General features: G+C 46.1%; 1 protein-coding gene across 3 annotated transcripts in view; it reads left to right on the top strand.

The window, feature by feature from the left end:
- Nucleotides 1-17,917, top strand: part of rapgef5a (Rap guanine nucleotide exchange factor (GEF) 5a) — a 370,729-nt gene that overhangs the window by 285,271 nt on the left and 67,541 nt on the right. For all 3 annotated transcript variants that reach the window (XM_072509217.1, XM_072509219.1, XM_072509218.1), the window contains one exon: nt 17,427-17,499. In XM_072509217.1, coding sequence (XP_072365318.1) covers nt 17,427-17,499 — 73 coding nt within the window. The remainder of the gene's footprint in view (nt 1-17,426; nt 17,500-17,917) is intronic.

Here is a 17,917-nt window from a genome sequence, read left to right as displayed (position 1 = left end):
TGGAGAAATCAGTGCCGGCAGCAGTTTGCCCCTCCTGATATGGACCTACAGAACCCAACTCAACTGGTGTTTTTGAAACCTAATTACTTCAGAAATTTCAATCTGCTGACTTCAGGTCTACTAAAATTCAGAATGCTCAGCATGGCAAACAAATTAATGCTTCTCTCATATAACTTGGCTCCTGTGAATTGCAGGTTATTCCCTAGATGTTAATTTGCCAGTTGATTGCTTGTCTGCAAGTTCGTGATTCATTTTCATAGCCCCGCAGTAACCTTTTCACGCATGTAGCATATTATTTCGAAGGTTATTTTAGCATACAGTTTCAATGATCACCAGCTCATTAGTTAGTGCTTATCCAAGTGCGTGCAGTAATTGTTGCACAACCTAATGACATTGTTAACTGCAAAGTATGCACATTTGAGTGAGTCATTAGAGTACATTGAAAATCACATGGCAATCTTAGAAGCATATTTTACAGACTTAAATAATTAAAAGTAAGTCTGAGCAAAACCAAGGCTTTTCCTTAGCAGATGTTTGCACTGATTTTAACTCTGTGCAATTTAGTGAAATGTAAATGAATTAAAATCTCATCCAAGATTTGGGTGAAATGATCACTGACCATTATTATCAGAGTACTAGGTGGCACGGTAGAACAGTGGTTAGCACTATCGCTTCACAGTGCCAGGGACCCAGGTTCAATTCCTGGCTTGCGTCACTGTGTTGTGGAGTCTGCATGTTTTCCCCGTGTCTGCGTGGGTTTCCTCCGGGTGCTCCGGTTTCCTCCCACAAGTCCCAAAAGAGGGCTTGTTAGGTGAATTGGTCATTCTGAATTCTCCCTCGTTGTACCCAAACAGGCACCGGAGTGTGGCGGTTCGGGGATTGTCACAGTACATTCATTGCTGTTTTAATGTAAGCCTACTTGTGACACTAGTAAAGATTTGTATTTTAATTGATGACCAGTGACTAACAACAATAAGGTTTATTGATAATACTGAGCAATTCTTGCATGTTGTGTGTCTCCCCGTGCCCAGGGGAGAATCCCCAAGCTTCCGACACATGACCCCTTTCGTATCTGCGGCATCCCAGCGTCCATGTGAACGCCTGATCATCAGAGGCAATTGAGATTTTGTTGTGGCCTTTCAGTTTGATGATAGTGATGTGGAGCACAGTTTGTTATTGTTGTTTGTCACTAATATTACAATAATTTATATCATTCTACAACATGTCACTGTACATTTAACAGGATGACCAAGGGATGACCAAGAAATTCTTCTGGAGCATATACACTGGCTTAAACCAATTGGGTCAAATGGCCTGTTTCTGTGTTGTACACTCGATGCTATTTATGTGTTGACTATAAATTAAATGCCTTTTGGCCATTTAGTTGTTAGTGGTGCTGTTTAGCTATCCATCTTCATGTTATTGAGCTGATTGTTTTGTATTCTTAGATGTAGTAAATCTGCTGCTGTTCCTTCTCAATGATGGCGGTTGCCATCAACATAGGAATTTAATGGGTGTTCTGGGGGGGTTTGCATGAAGCTAGCATCCTTTTGGATAAATCTTCACATAGCAGGAAATTGTAGATACACTTGAAAAGGTGAATATCTAGTGCTGTGGGGTAGGAGTGTAGAGTTGGACTACTGGGACACTTTCAAAATCTTTTCTCCCTTATGTGCTTCATCCCCTTGGTCATCCCATTAAATGTGCAGCGGAATGTTGTAGAATATTATATAATAATGGGCTGAATTACCTCTTTTTGTGCCGTAAGATGCTTTTATGCTAATTTAAAGGGAAATGGTGCAACTCTTGGTCATCAAACATTGGTGGAGGTAAGATTTGTATACTGTCCATACAGATATGAAAGGAGGTCTTGTGGCACAGTGGATAGTGTCCCTGCCTCTGAGCGAGAAGCTCTGGGTTTGTGTCCCACACCAGGGCCTCATGACCAAGGTGCGTGCGTTCATAATGCGGCAACAAGTTGAGTATCAACCTGCAAAATCCTTCTAACGCATGTCAGTGGCTGGCAGTTAGCGCAGGCGAGACTCCGGTTAGCCATGCTTGATGCAGAATGGCGTCCCTCAAGCCAAAAGCCTCTGGTGACGGGGTAGTGACCTGCTCCAGGAAAAATCAGCTATAGAATCAGATGAATGCCTGCCTTGTGCCAGATATGGGAAGAGAAACAACATACAGCTATAGTAAAACAACAGGGGAAATAATATGGAATGACTTTATCGATCATGTGTTAGTCTGGGAGTACTTTTTAGAATCTACTTCCTAGATCAATGTGTTATTGTCCAGGAATGAAAGAATAATATTGTTCAATTTTGTTTTGGGAGATGAAATAGTCAAGTGACTGGTAATAGTAGGAGAACAGGAGGGAAATAATGAACACAATATTATTAGGTTAAAGTGAAAACAAAAAGTAATTATGAAAAGTCAATGTTAAAAATGCTCGAATTGAAAAAGAGAAAAGTTCAGTAAGGTAAGAAGTGATCTGACTTAAATATACTGAGCAGGAAAGTTAGCAAGCATAAAAATCAAGGCCGACAATTTCCCTTCGGATGTCCCCAAAGCCAGGGGGGCGATTCTCCGATCACGGGACTAAGTGTCTGCGCCGTCGTGAAACCCGTCGCGTTTCATGACGGCGCGAAACAGGCGCGGGGCGACCGATTCTGTCCTCCACAGGGGGCCAGCACGGCGCTGGAACGGTTCTCGCCGCTCCAGCCTCCCATCCCGGCGCCAAATGGGCGCAGTGCCAACCCGCGCATGCGCAGTTGGGCAGCGCCAATCCGCGCATGCTCGAGGGACTTCTTCAGCGCGCCGGCCCCGACGCAACATGGCGTGGGGGTTTCTGGGGCCGGCCGCGCAACAAAGTAGGCCCGGGGGGGGGGAGAGGCTGGCCCGCCGATTGGTGGGCCCTGATCGCGGGCCAGACCCCATCGGAGGCCCCCCCCTGGTGAAGGGGCGCTTTTCCCCGCCCCACAGGCCGCCCCCCGACCCTACGCGCTGAGTTCTCGCCGGCAGCGACCAGGGGTGAACGGCACCGGCAGGGCTCTGCTTTTTTCCGTGCGGCCGCTCGGCCCATCCGGACTGGTGAATCGGTGGCCCCGCCGATTCCAGCGGCCCGCGACCGGTGTTGCGCCAAACGCACTGGCGCAAATGGCACCAATTCTCCGCACCTTGGAGAATCACGCGCAGGCGTTGGGGCGTCGTTGCGCGGTTGTGTCGATTCTCCGGCCCGGCGCAGGGCTCGGAGAATCGCACCCAGGATGTCTGGAAGCAGGTGTAAAGCCCACGCCCAGCCATGATTGTGTTGTTGATGTGATATTACGCTGAGTGGCCAATTAAGGCTTCCCAGCGTATTATGAAAAATGGAAGAGGTGGCTCTCTGAAGGGTTGTGGGTTGGTTATTCTTCTGCCTGGAAGAATTCCAATGACTTTCCCTGTTCTGCAGCCATGGCTTCAGCCCCTGGTGTTCATGGAAGGCTGGACGGCAATTTGGATGGGCACCCAGGGCCCTCCATTTTTCCGATCAGTGCCTGGGAGTCCTGATGGAGGAGATTAGTGCAGGCAGAAAAATCTCATACCCAGGAATGACAAGAGAAGGCCGCATCACCTGACCAAAGCAGCCTGGACAGAGTTTGCCATCCAGGTTAGTGGGCATGGTGGTGGCGAAGTGGTATTTTCAATGGATCAGTAATCCAGAGACCCAGGGTAATGCTCTGGAGACCCAGGTCCAAATTTGAATTCAAATTACACCCTGGATGTGGGGATACCCAGTCATCACATTGAATCATCATGCTCTCTTTGGCTGGCTGCACTCATCTGTCCGGTAGCTAATGAATGTGCGTATGTGTCTAAAGATGATGGAAGCCCCCAGCTTGACACAACTGTGTTCGGCTGATTGAGAGACGCCGCACAGAACCCCCACTGAGCCATGAAAGGAACCGGAAATCTAGAAGCTGAGGACCACTGTAACCTTTAAAGCAATCAGCGTGGGGTGACCGTCCACACAGTTGGAGGCGGTTTCGGGACCTCTCACGTTACATATTGCTGTCACTGATTCCCTAGAGAGGGGGATCCACCTGAGACACTGGACCTTAGTCATTTGCAGGTAATTGGAGTGCTGTCTGTATACTCTAGCCGTGAGTCCTGGCCATGTAGTTCGGTCTACCTTCCCGCTTAGGCCTACCTCCTGCCCTGCACCAACCGAGCCTGTGCCACTCCTCTTAAAGGTCTCTGCCTCGGACTCTGCCTGTGCTCACCCTGTCTCCTCTCCCTCCTGCCCCCTCTCTTCCTCTTCAGAGGAGGTCCCATCAGCAGAATATACTATCCCATTAGATCACTGTGCTCCAATGCTCAGGGAAACCTTCCAGAGAAGAAGAGGTAAATAAAAGAAATAATCTTTATTGTCACAAGTAGGCTTACATTAATACTGCAATGAAGTTTCTGTGAAAAGCCCCTAGTCGCCACATTCCGGCACCTGTTGGGGTACACAGAGGGAGAATTAGCCCACTGAATTAAAACAGCCCCTCACTGAAATGAGAGGCAGACTTGAATAGCTAAAATGATTGCTAAGCAACTCAAGTACAACTCTGTATTCACACAGCTCTGAACTCGCAATGACCGAGAAAGCACTGCTGCTCCAGGGGCCTTTTATCCTGCTTTTGTGTTGATCTCCAAATTTCTTTCTCTGTCAGTCTGGCCTCAATAAAAGTTGAGACGGATTCGCACGTAAACAGAAGTTATTTATTTAGCTTGCAAGCTTAATCATCTTACAGAAATGTAAGAGACATCCAGCCTCTTACACTCCAGAAAACGACTGAACTAACAGACAAAGGGATCTCTGCAAAATCAGTTCAAATGGTATCAAGTTTCACATACTCGACGGACATAGGTCAGCCTATGTCCCTCCTGACCTGTTCGATCTATTCTGATTGGCTCACTTCCAATCCCTTTCTCTGGCCCCTATCAATGAAGCATCACCCTCATAGACACACCTCTTCCTGCTTTTTCCATGCGGTCTCAAATTCCTTTGTCCCTAACTGCAAAAATCAAAGTGGCTTATTTCTACATTACATTAACTAGTAACTCTAAAGTAACTATTTTATATCACATTCGTCATTCCCTCCTTTTATCATTCCATGATAACCGAACTATCCAATCTATAGCTACGGTTCCTCATCTAAAAAGATTCGTCGCTGCATTTCCAATTCCTGTCTTAGCCCCCCTTCATCTGCTTCACCCTCATGGATTTTAACAGTTAAATTTTTTTTCTCGGTGATTGGGGCGGTGATCTGATCCAGTGCACCCAGCATTCTACCCATCACACATTTAAGGATGGCCAGGCCCACAAAGATGCAGCCGATAGCTACCACTAGATACATGGCCATATTTATCAACCAGTCCTTCCATCCTCCAAATCCCCAGTTACCCCAAGAGTCAGGATCCTGCATCCCGTCCAAGTGATCCCGTATGCGATCCATAAATTTAGTAATGTTAGCAGTCAAGTCCTGAATCCCCATAATACACTTGCCCTGTACTATGGCGCATACCCCACCCTCACGGGCCAGAAGATAGTCAAGAGCATACCGGTTGCGTAAGGACCTCCCAGTAGACCAGTTTATCCAATTTTGAAATGCCCATTCGGGCCGCCCAGCAATGCAGAAAGCCCTATTCCCAACAGTGATATGAGAGACATTCGCCCAGCCACAAAGGAGCTGGAGGCCAGCGTTCAATGGAACGCAAGTGGTGCTATAACAAACGCATTGGCCAGACGCCTGGGTGATATGGCACCTCCTGTCCGTACAGGTGGGAAACAGACATGTTATATTTGTGTCCACCTCTACCAGCAAACAGCCATATCCTTCACTGCTGAAGCAATTCTCGTACGACCGGGAATCCCTATTGGGAGTGAAGTGGCTAGGTATGTACGCCCTCCACCGTCGCAGCCTATCGTACTGTGAATGGGAATTATCCCGAGGGAGGGGAAGGCAAATAGCCGGTGGTGCTGAATCCGGATCGTAAGGAAGAGTGACTTGCTCGGGCAATGGCTCGGAACGCTGACAATGAACCACCGTTTGGGGAGTGCCCCAAAGCGGTGAAACAGAAAATAACCTAGACACCGCTGCGGGGTTTGGGTAGCAGACAACCCGTCCCTGGCCATACAGACGGTGGTAAATCTGGTAGAAGAGATTCATACTACCCGGGTTTTCCTCAGTTTGGCCTTTAATTAACTTAAGTGCATCTCCCGGTAACCTACGTTCTAGCTGTACTTCCCTTCTCACACGCCCCGTCCTCTCTCTAGTCCCTTTCTCTTTCTCATGGTCTCTTCCTACACTCTTCTGACAGCCTGATGTTACCTTTATTGTACCACTTTTAACACATCCAAAATCAAATTTACATGTATTCCAAAAACAAGGCAATGTCCATATAATGTTCCCTTCCCATCGCCGGGGCCGGTGCAGCTGCTTCATGACTCCCGCATTCTCCTTAACTTTGATGACCTTCCATGAGTCGATACCATGTCCTCGTATATGGGGGCAGTGAAGAACATCACCTGTGCATAGGTGATGTATCCTTGTAGATTGGTTGGGGCTACACAGATACATAATATTCCCCTTTTCCATGTCCATCGCCAATAACACGCCAAGCGAAGTGAGGCCAAATATCAGACAGACGATGCGTAGCCACTCCATCATGCTCCACACCTGTAAAATAGCACTGGAGAAGGGAGGCAGGTTAGTATCCGACCTTTTACAGTAGTGGAGATGGGCTCAATTTACAGTGATGTAGGTGGACCCAAGCACTTCGCCCCTCCACTTTAACTGCTGTGGGGGTGGTAAGGAGAACTTGGAAGGGCCCGTCCCATCGCGGCTCCGACCCCTTCCTAGTCCAATTTTTGACCATTACATAACTACCGGGCTGGACTGAAAGTGAGCTAGGTACTGGGCAATGGCTCGTGAGCCGCGCGGACTTGGCCATGGAGTTCCTTGAGCACTTGCGTAAGGGCTAGAACATAGGTGGTCATTTCCTCAGTCATCTGATGAAACTGAACCCGTCTGGGAACCTGCAGGCTCCAGGGAGTTCTAAGAGGCCTGCCATAGAGAATCTCGGCGGGAGAGAGCCGGGCCGGTCCCGCAGGTGTAACCCGCAGCTGGAAGAGGGCAACGGGGAGCAACTTAAGCCATGTCAGTCCCGTGTCTGCTCTTAATTTAGCCAATTTAGTTTTGAGGGTCTGATTGTGTCTTTCAACCACCCCGGCTGCCTGTGGTCTGTAAGCACAGTGTAACTGCTGGCGTATGCCCAACTGGGAGCAAAACTCCTTGTTAATTTGTCCAATAAAATGAGGCCCATTATCAGAACTTAACTGAGCTGGTATACCGTACCGGGGAATGATTTCCCTCATCAAGACTTTAACCACAGTAGCAGCTTTACTATAGATAGTCGGATACGCCTCAACCCATCTGCTGAACACATCCACAATGACCAAAACATATTTATAACATTGACACCTTTCCAACTCAATGTAATCCATTTGGAGCGTCTCAAAGGGACCACTGGGCAACGGGGTTTGCCCCTTCCCACAAGGGATACTTTTTCCGGTGTTATATTGCTGACAAATCAAACACCGATTACTGATACTTTGGGCCAACCCCTGCATTTTAGGGTGCCACCAAGTGTCCAGCAACAAATCACTAGTCCCCCGAGCCCCACAATGAGTTGCAAAGTGTACACATTCGATGACCCATAAAGCCAGTACATCAGACATACAAGTCTGATGTGCAGGCGTGGTCCATAAAGAGGAAACAGAATCATATGTACAACCTAACCGTTTCTACATTTGTTTATCACTCTCAGGAGCGTCCTCCTGTAACCTTATGACGTCTTGGATGGTTGGCATTGGCTTGTCAGAAGCAGACACATTCATAGTAGATCGTTTAGTCTGACTTAACATTTTAGGCACCATCACTTGCTGAATTTGTGCGGCTGTGCGCGCTGCACAATCTGCTCGTTCATTACCAACGTCAACTGGGGTTGTACCATTCGTGTGGGCAGCACATTTAATAACGGAAATCTGCGCTGGCAGAAGGAGGGCCTGCAGTAGGTCATTAACTAAACCCCGGTGGGATATTTGACCACACATAATCATGTCAGGTTGTTCTGACGAAATGTCACTCAAATCGCCCCTTATTGTGGCAGTTTCCTGAATCAAGGCTAAACAGTCGTGGCCAGGTGCGTCTTCATGGACAGGGGGACCACTAAGAAAACAGGCTGGATTGATAGTGGTACAGTATTTAAATGTCAGACGTGGATTGTTCAAAAGGTATATCTCATACCTATTCTGACGAGCTGCGGTAAGATGCTGACCATTCGCCCCATATCCCTGGCATGGTACTGGTCATGGACCTGACGTGTAATATGAGGGCTTACCGAAGCTGACTGTGGCCATAAATGTGGTGCTATTGTAACAAAATCGGCTGTACCTTCTTTTCCCGTGACTGTGGCTGTAACCTTGACTGGCCATTCGGTCTCAAGTAATGGCCAGTATTTGTCCTCCAACTCCCTGTTTCGTCCAGTTCTGTCATAGGCCAGGGTAACGTGATGCAGTGATAGTGGCTGTTCAATGTCTAACGTCCACCACTGGGGGGTGATAGAAATATAGCACTGTTGTCTCATCCTCCTCTTCGCTGATCCACCCACCCAAAGTCACTATATTGGAGCTCCTGCTGGTAAACTACCATTTCTGCCGCTTGTTGGGATCGCAGATCATCCTTTTTCATTACATACTCAGTCTTAACCTTTGTAACTGAGCCTCCTTCTTGGCCTACACCCTCCTTCCAGTAAAATCTGACTGCCCTTGCCATCTGGGAAGGGTCGTTCTCTGTCCAATTCATGTTATTACATTTCACAGCAGTAACCACAGAAGGTGGTAGGCAATGCATTAACATAGCACAGTATTGAGGGGAATTCTGACCATTTTGATACAGCAAATCGCCTGACTGCCCCCGGTAGATTTCATTAAAACGCCCCAGACATTCCTATGGCTCATCAATCTTCCTAGGTTTTAGGTCTAAGATAACAGAAAGATTTATGGGCCTTTGAAATGTGCTATTCAACGCATTCAAGATCTGTGTCCTTCTTTTCTCTATTTGCTCTCTTTTTTTTAAAAACTTAAAAATGTTTGAAAATTCAAATTGAATTACTGCAACTTGCAAGCTTAGCTCTGATCTTAACTCAGAACTAAATTTACAATTTGCTTAACACAAACTTGTATAACATTTACAACTTAATTATTTCTTTATCTTAACAATTTTTTCTTTTAACAAGTTTTTTTTTCTGTTACATACACATAAGTATTAGCAAAATCAACTATCATAAGTATTAGCAAAATCAATTATCATCTTCAGATTGACACTTTTTAAAATGGTGTCCATGATCTTCTTTAAGTTTCTATTAATCTCCAGATAAAATGAGATAAACCTTATTTCAAGTAAGTAAAATTTAAGATTCTGGCAATTTCAATCAATTGCTTTCGAAAATAATAACTTTTATCAAAGAGGTGGAGAAACCCACTGGTTTCCTTTAATTAATTCAAAACGTAACTTTGCTGGTGTTCACTGACTCAAAGGAAAGGTATCCGATTACACTGCAGACTGTTATCTCAAGGCCTGAGTGAGAAGCACTGTCTGTTTTCAACTCCGCCTGCTGCTGTTAACCCTTTGAGAGACTTCTGCTTCAACCTCACAATCTCAACTAGACCTCGGAACTTTACAGTCCAAGGAGACAATTTTAGCTTAATCAACTATATATTTAAAACACTCACACATAGAGTTGAACCATCTTCAGATTTAAAAACAGTTATACTGGACTGAACCCCCATCTATTGAAGTCCCATCAGCCCCTGAACCCATATAATAGACTGAACCTTTATTATTTAAAGTCCCATCAGCCTCTGAACCCTAATAATAGACTGAACCTTTATTATTTAAGTCACATCAGCCTCTGAACCCCGATAATAGACTGAACCTTTATTATTTAAAGTCACATCAGCCTCTGAACCCCGATAATAGACTGAACCTTTATTATTTAAAGTCACATCAGCCTCTGAACCCCGATAATAGACTGAACCTTTATTATTTAAAGTCCCATCAGCCCAAAACCCTAACCCAAGCCGAAACAACAATATGAAATCCCATCAATTAAAGTGCTAATCCCCAGACTGACCTGTGATTTCGTCGAGGCGGTCTTTCTGTGCCAACCGCGAGTGACCAGACTAATCAGACGATAAGAAGAGGGGAACAATCAATGCTGGTCGTTTTCCATTTCTACATTGAGGGCCCTTTGTTCCCGTCCTCCTGTTCATAATCAGTCTAATTCTGATTTCGCAGTTGGAACAGGATCGCCCAGAGAAATCCCGGTTTTCGGCACCAAATGTTGATCTCCAAATTTCTTTCTCTGTCAGTCTGGCCTCAATAAAAGTTGAGACGGATTCGCACGTAAACAGAAGTTATTTATTTAGCTTGCAAGCTTAATCATCTTACAGAAATGTAAGAGACATCCAGCCTCTTACACTCCAGAAAACGACTGAACTAACAGACAAAGGGATCTCTGCAAAATCAGTTCAAATGGTATCAAGTTTCACATACTCGACGGACATAGGTCAGCCTATGTCCCTCCTGACCTGTTCGATCTATTCTGATTGGCTCACTTCCAATCCCTTTCTCTGGCCCCTATCAATGAAGCATCACCCTCATAGACACACCTCTTCCTGCTTTTTCCATGCGGTCTCAAATTCCTTTGTCCCTAACTGCAAAAATCAAAGTGGCTTATTTCTACATTACATTAACTAGTAACTCTAAAGTAACTATTTTATATCACATTCGTCATTTGGATGAGGGAATTCAAAAATATATTTAACACCCACACATTTTGCCTGAGCGGCGAGCTGAAAATTGCACGGGACAGTTTAAAATCGCCGTACATTGGTTGATTGATGACCTTAATTGGCCCTTTAATTGTTGACAGGAGTGCATCTGACTCATGCACGTGCTCACTGACCTTGAAATTGCAAGTGTGCGCAATGACGTTGGGAAGCATGCCTGACATCATTCGACCAAATTTAAAAAAAAAAATTTAGAGTACCCAATTCATTTTTTCCAATTAAGGGGCAATTTAGCGTGGCCAATCCACCTACCCTGCACATCTTTGGGTTGTTGGGGCAAAACCCACGCAGACACGGGGAGAATGTACAAACTCCACACGGACAGTGACCCAGGGCCGGGATCGAACCTGGGACATTGGCGCCGTGAGGCAACAGTGCTAACCACTGTGCCACCATGGTGCCCATTCGACAAAAAAAAAAAGTATTTTCGGGCAGGTTGACACACGCCCGACCTCCTAACGTAAATTCCTGTCCAAGGGGAAACACCCAATATGAAAGATGAAATAAATATATTCGCTATGATATAAAGAAATTCACCAAAGCAAATGTTCCATTGCTAAATAGGGGTTAAAAGAAAATTGAAACTTATGAGGAAATACATGATAAAGTTGCAGCTAAGAAAACAAACTTATAAGCAACATGGGAAATGTCATGGCAGGTGAAAAAGGAGATGAGAAGGGCTAAAAGGGAATATGAACAAATGCTAGTAAATCATTTGAAAGGAAATAGTAAGGGCTGGTATAATCATACAAAAATGGAAAGAATAGTAATGCGGAGGGTTAAACCATTCTGTTCCAAGGTGGGGGAATCTAGATTATGAAGAATGTAGATATGTTGGAGATCACTCTATTGTATGTAGGTAAGTAATTATACATTAAAAAATGCGTTGCTGTTTGCACTTCCATGCTGCACCACTTGATTTCTTATGGTTATGATTTTGTGTCACCTTCTATGTCAACTGCTTTACATAATTTTACATGTCCACATTTAATATGGATTTCTCCTCTATAAATGAACCATTCTGTAATTATATCCTCCCACCATTGTGGCCCTGTGGTACATCATCAGCCTAAATCTAGAAAGACCTGACAAAGAAAGACTTGCATTTATATAATGCCTTTCGCAACCTAGGGACATCATAAAGCTCGCTAAATGAGAGTTGCAGAGCTCTTAACAGCAATTTAAAAAAATGAAAATCCTAATTCCCATCCCTTACTATCTACGCCCAGTGCGGTTGTTGGAAATTTAGACATATATGCTTCTAAGCCACCTTTAGTGTGTGGTCAATTTAAGGATCAGCAGCAGTTTTTCATGAGTTTAAAAATAAAGAAGTTTATTTATCTACACACAAATCCTGATTCTATCTGCTTTGCCAGTCACACACCCCACAATCAAGAAAGATAAAATTAATGAAGTGTTAATCCAAAAGAATAGTTCACATGCTTGCATTGTTGTAGCAAATTGGTCATTGTGGGCTTGGTAGAGAAAGAAGCCCTTTTCCAGTCTCTGATTGTAGTCAGGTGGGTTTAAATAGCTGAAGCCAGATATCAGGATTATTGCAGGGTTCCCGCAAAATGATTAATTTTCAGCAGGTCGAAAAGCTAGACACTTGTGGTTTTCTTACCAGGACGTCAAATTTCTTTACTTATTGACTTGGGAGTTTTGGACTCAGCCTGAGAGGCGTTTACAGAATTTACAGCCTCCCAGTTCTTAAGAGGTAAAGATGCCACATTCTTTTTGCTACAGTTGTTCTTCAGATTTTCGTGTTGTTTTGCAGACTACCCAGATCTTTTCTGCATCTGTCTCCAGCACAGTTTCAGTCACGTGACCAATACTGGTACTGTCTAACCAGAATGGTTTGGAAGCCCAAAGACATACTACACAATAGGAGATAGATGGTGGACTATTTCACACTTATTCTGTAGATAACTGGTCTCCAATTCTCTTTGGTGAACTTTGGTCTTTCAGATGAAAAGTCTGGAGGTCTACTGACTCTGTGTTTGGAGTGAACTTCGAAGAATTAGTACTCAAAATAGGTGCCATCTGGTGCGCCCATTCAAAGGGAAGTCCCCAACTCAGGATGATTCAGTTAGGAACTTTCCAGAAGCTTAGAAGTCGAAGTTGCAATGGTCGCCTAACTCTTTGGCAGCCACCTTAACCACCTTGTAACTGATGTTCATTTTAAAATATAAAAGACAGTTCCAGAATTTTTCATGGGAACACTCTCCCAGTTTCAAGTTATGAATAGGTCATGTCTTCACTCAGCAAGACAGTGACCCCCTTCTCCCTAGGAAAAGTGAAATTGCCAGAGTTCATTTTGATATATTCTGAATCGACCTTTACATCGACACAGAGGACAGTAGAACTCTTTTTTTTCAACATCCATCCCAAGCTCAGTCAGGCCTTGTCTTTCAGTTTTGGAGGAGCAGAGGTATAGTTCAAACAAAAGTAAAATAATCTTCGACTTTGAAGCTTTCATTCAATTTGCTCATATTTATTTGTGCCTTGAAAGGAAAAGGGAAGGGGAATTTCTGGGCAATATGTGTTACTGCAGCACCACCTAGCTGTGTGGCCTCTTGGAAAGTAATAGCATTTAAGTGAGTGTGAGCAGATGGAAGAGCCACGAGTTTGTTGTTTGAAATTTTCGGAAATGGGAGGAGAAGGGGATTATGACACTAAAAGATTTGTTTCTTAGGGGTCGGTTTGCAGGATTGAAGGAGCTAAAAGCTAAGTATGGGCTGGAGCAGGGGGAAATGTTTAGATACATGCAGGTTCGAGATTTTGCTAGAAAGGCGTTACAGAGCTTTCCGGTGGAGCCAGCCTCCACATTGTTGGAGGAGGTGCTGACGACAGGGGGACTGGAGAAGGGGGTAGTGTCAGCGGTTTACGGGGCTATTTTGGAAGAAGAGAAGACACCACTGGAAGGGATCAAAGCAAAGTGGGAGGAAGAGTTGGGAGAGGATATGGAGAAGGGGTTCTGGTGTGAGGTGCTCCGCTGAAGGTGGTATACAGAGTACACCTCAGGAGGGCGAGGATGAGCCGATTCTTTGAAGGAGTGGAAGATGTGTGTGAACGTTGCCGGGGGGGGGGCGCCGCAAATCACGCTCATATGTTTTGGTCCTGTCCAAAGCTAGAGGGTTACTGGAAGGAGGTTTTTAGGGTAATCTCTAAAGTGGTGCACGTGAAACTTGACCCGGGCCCCCAGGAGGCCATATTCAGGGTGTCGGACCAGCCAGGGTTGGAAACGGGTGCGGAGGCAGATGTTGTAGCCTTCGCCTCGTTGATCGCCCGAAGGCGGATCCTGTTGGGATGGAGAGCAACCTCTCCACTCTGTGCCCTGGTGGGGGGGACTTGTTGGAATTCTTGACTCTTGAGAAGGTTAAGTTTGAATTGAGGGGAAGCTCGGAGGGGTTCTACAATTCATGGGCATTATTTATTATGCACTTTCAAGAACTGGATAACATCGAACATTGGTTGGGGCGTGTGGGTGGGAGGGTTGGGGGGAGGGGGCGGTGTGTGTTAATGGCGACTATTCGTGATTCCTTTTTGTCATTTGTGTGAACATGCGGGCTAATGTTTAGGGTTTGATGGGAGGATGGGATTGTTATTGATATGGGGATTGACATATTTGTTGCTGATTATTGTTTATTGCTGGTGAGTGTAAATTTGGGAGAAAATTTGAAAAAGGAGAATAAAAAATATTTAAAAATAAGATGGCAGTGGTTGCGCTGGAGTGCATCAATCCCACTGATGGGTTGGCTGGGGTCAGGGGGCACCTGGGGGGGTGTCCTGGGGGGTTACCCATATGGCCTGTGGCCCTAAATTCACAGTGGGTAGTCAGCAGAATGTGCAGCTGCATCGCTGCCTCGCCGGCTGCGGCAATGGTGTTCCGTGCCTGTCCACCCCGACCCCACAGCCCACTTCCTGGCCACCTCCAGCTACTCCCCCCAGCTCTGGCAGAAGCTCCAGAACCAGCGGCACAACTGTCAGCAAACTATGGTGCTGTTGGACATTTCTCTCTCCCTCATCAGCCACGACGACGGTTTCACAAGTTTTAAAAGCACAAGTGAACCTCGCCGTCGGCAACTTGACCCATCGGAGGTGGAGCATCACGGAGGCCCTGGAGAATACCGGATCGAGCCCGCTAATGATATGACAATGGTGTTTACTGTAGGTGTGTTCCGGAACGCATTGACACCGCTGTCAAGGAGAATTGCGATTTGGCTTGAAATTGGCACCTGCCACGATTTTGGCGTCGGTACCGATTTTCCGCCCAATCGCATTTCTGAATTACGGGGACGGCCGACGGAGAATTAAATCTCATTTACTGGACGGGATTCTCCGTTCAGCGACGCCAAAATTGTGTTCGCCAATTGGCTGGAGAATCTCCGTTTCCAACCAAATTGGGGGCAGCGCCCCTTTCGCGATGCTCCGTCCCCTCCAAAGCAGCATACTCGCAGAGCACGCCGCGTGCCGTACCGATTGCCTCAGATTCCGAAACCCCCCCCCCGATGTTCCGCCCCCGACCGGCCGTGTTCCCAACAGCCGGTCCTAGCATCCGTCGGGAACTCGGCGTGGTGGCTATGGACTCACTGCACTGTAGGGGGAGGGCCGATCTGTGGGCAGGGGGATCTTTGCCAGGGGCTGGGGGCACTGTTTGGGGGTTGGTCCGGGGCTCGCAAGCCAGCTAAAGGTGGGGCACTATTTTGCATGCCGGGTCCGCAAGTGGCCAGCGGCATGTTGCACGGCACGGCCACTGCAGGCCGCTGTCGTGCGCATGCGCGGACACAAACCCGGCAATTCTCTGGGCCGTATCGGTAGATAGAGCCGGGTGCTCTACGCTGCTCGGCTGCTAGCCCCCAGCCAAACGGATTTTCGGTCATAAAACTCCACCGTTCCCACGCTGACGTGGAGACATAGCCTCAAAATCAGAGAATCCAGCCCATTGTTTCTTACAGCATTTTATTCAGTTTCCACAAAACTTTTTAAAACCATCTTTCTGTGATAAATAATAATAAAATCTGTATTAGTGTCACAGGTAGACTTACATTAACACTGCAATGAAGTTACTGTGAAAATCCCCTAGTCACCACATTCCGGCACCTGTTCAGGTACTCAGAAGGAGAATTCAGAATGTCCAATTCACCTAACAAGCACGTCTTTCGGCACTTGTGGGAGGAAACCGGAGCACCCGGAGGAAACCCGCAGACATGGGGAGAACGTGCAGGCTCTGTACAGACAAATACCCAAGCTGGGAATCGAACCCGGGCTGTGAAGTAACAGTGCTAACCACTGTGCCACCGTGCCGCACATAAATCTTTAATTAATTTCATACCTCAGGCTTCAGGAGAAAGCCTTGGACCTTCCTTATCCCAAACTTTATGCAGATCATATCCAGAGACAGACTGTCACTTCAGACAGGATTTCTGATAAGCAGTTGTCCATACCTCTCACGATCCTATGTAACTATATCAGGCCTTAATAAAGGAAATTCTTGTGGCAGTGGATAACATCCCTGCCTCTGAGTCAGAAGCTCTGTATTCAAGTCCCACCCCAGGACCTGATGGCCAAAGAAGATGTGTTCGTAACACAGTCAAACCGGTTGATTGTCAACCTGTAAATCCTTCCAAATACGCCAATGGCTGACGGTAAGAGCGGTAGGGACTCCTGGTCAGCTACACTTGATGCAGGGTGGCGCTCCTCAAGCTTTAAGCACCTGGCAACAGACTAGTGAGCTGTTCCAGGAATTACTAACTATGGAAACAGACAAAAGTCTACCTTAGTGCACCACTAAGCATGGGAAGAGAATTGGAATTCATTGTCGGCAGTTAACCTTCCACAGAAAGGCACAATACCGAAATATCTTTGCATGTACTTTTTAGATATTAATGAAACCGGATTATATAGACTTTATTTTCTCTGTTCCATCTCCTCAAGTGCAGTGCTGGTCTACCACTGCCTTGTCAGTGCACTCATTATACATCTATAAGATAACAATTGATAAAAGCCTACAACATGTGTATACACACCAAAGGTTTAAAACAATTTTTTCATAACAAATGTAGCATAGTGGTTAGCAAAGTTGCTTCACAGCACTAGGGTCCCAGGTTCGATTCCCGGCTAAGGTCACTGTCTGTGCGGAGTTTGCACATTCTCCCCGTGACTGCGTGGGTTTCCTCCGGGTGCTCCGGTTTCCTCCCACAGTCCTAAGACGTGCAGGTTAGGTGGATTGGCCATGCTAAATTGCCCTTAGTGTCCAAAAAAAAAGGTTAGATGGTGTTACTGGCTTACGGGGATGGGGTGGAGGTTTGGGCTTGGGTAGGGTGCTCTTTCCAAGGGCCGGTGCAGACTCGATGAGCCGAATGGCCTCCTTCTGCACTGTAAATTCTATGATACTGTGAAGATGTTAATTTGGATAATTGTATCTAGAAAGCAATGGCATCATTTCTTTCAATATACTCCATGTTTTATTTATTTACAGAATACAACAACTTTCCATCATCTCAGCTGCAGGGAGAAGTGGCTGCAACCTAAATCATATGGAGCTGAAGAAGGTTGGTTTTGGAGGAGAAATCTGAGGACAAAGGCCTCCTCCAATTCCTCCTCCTCTTTATTTTAAAACGCATTTTATTCAAACTTGTATCAAAGTTGGTTACAGCAAATAAACACCCCGGGAAACATTCTTTCCAACAATGAACTATACAGTTTGTACAGATTTTTCTCCTTTTTCACCCCCCCCCCCCACACTCCCTATCACCCCCCACCCCCCCCCCCCCCCCCCACCCCCCTGCGACGAACAGCTCCTCAAACACGGTCACAAACATCCCCTACCTTTTCTCAAATTCCCCTGAACAACAAAGAACAAAGAAATGTACAGCACAGGAACAGGCCCTTCGGCCCTCCAAGCCCGTGCCGACCATGCTGCCCGACTAAACTACAATCTACTACACTTCCTGGGTCTGTATCCCTCTA

The sequence above is a fragment of the Scyliorhinus torazame genome, chromosome 6 (assembly GCF_047496885.1).
Source record: "Scyliorhinus torazame isolate Kashiwa2021f chromosome 6, sScyTor2.1, whole genome shotgun sequence".
In the NCBI taxonomy this organism is placed as follows: domain Eukaryota; kingdom Metazoa; phylum Chordata; class Chondrichthyes; order Carcharhiniformes; family Scyliorhinidae; genus Scyliorhinus; species Scyliorhinus torazame.
Note: the sequence above shows the minus strand (reverse complement) of the source record. Positions and strands in the feature narration are given on the sequence as shown.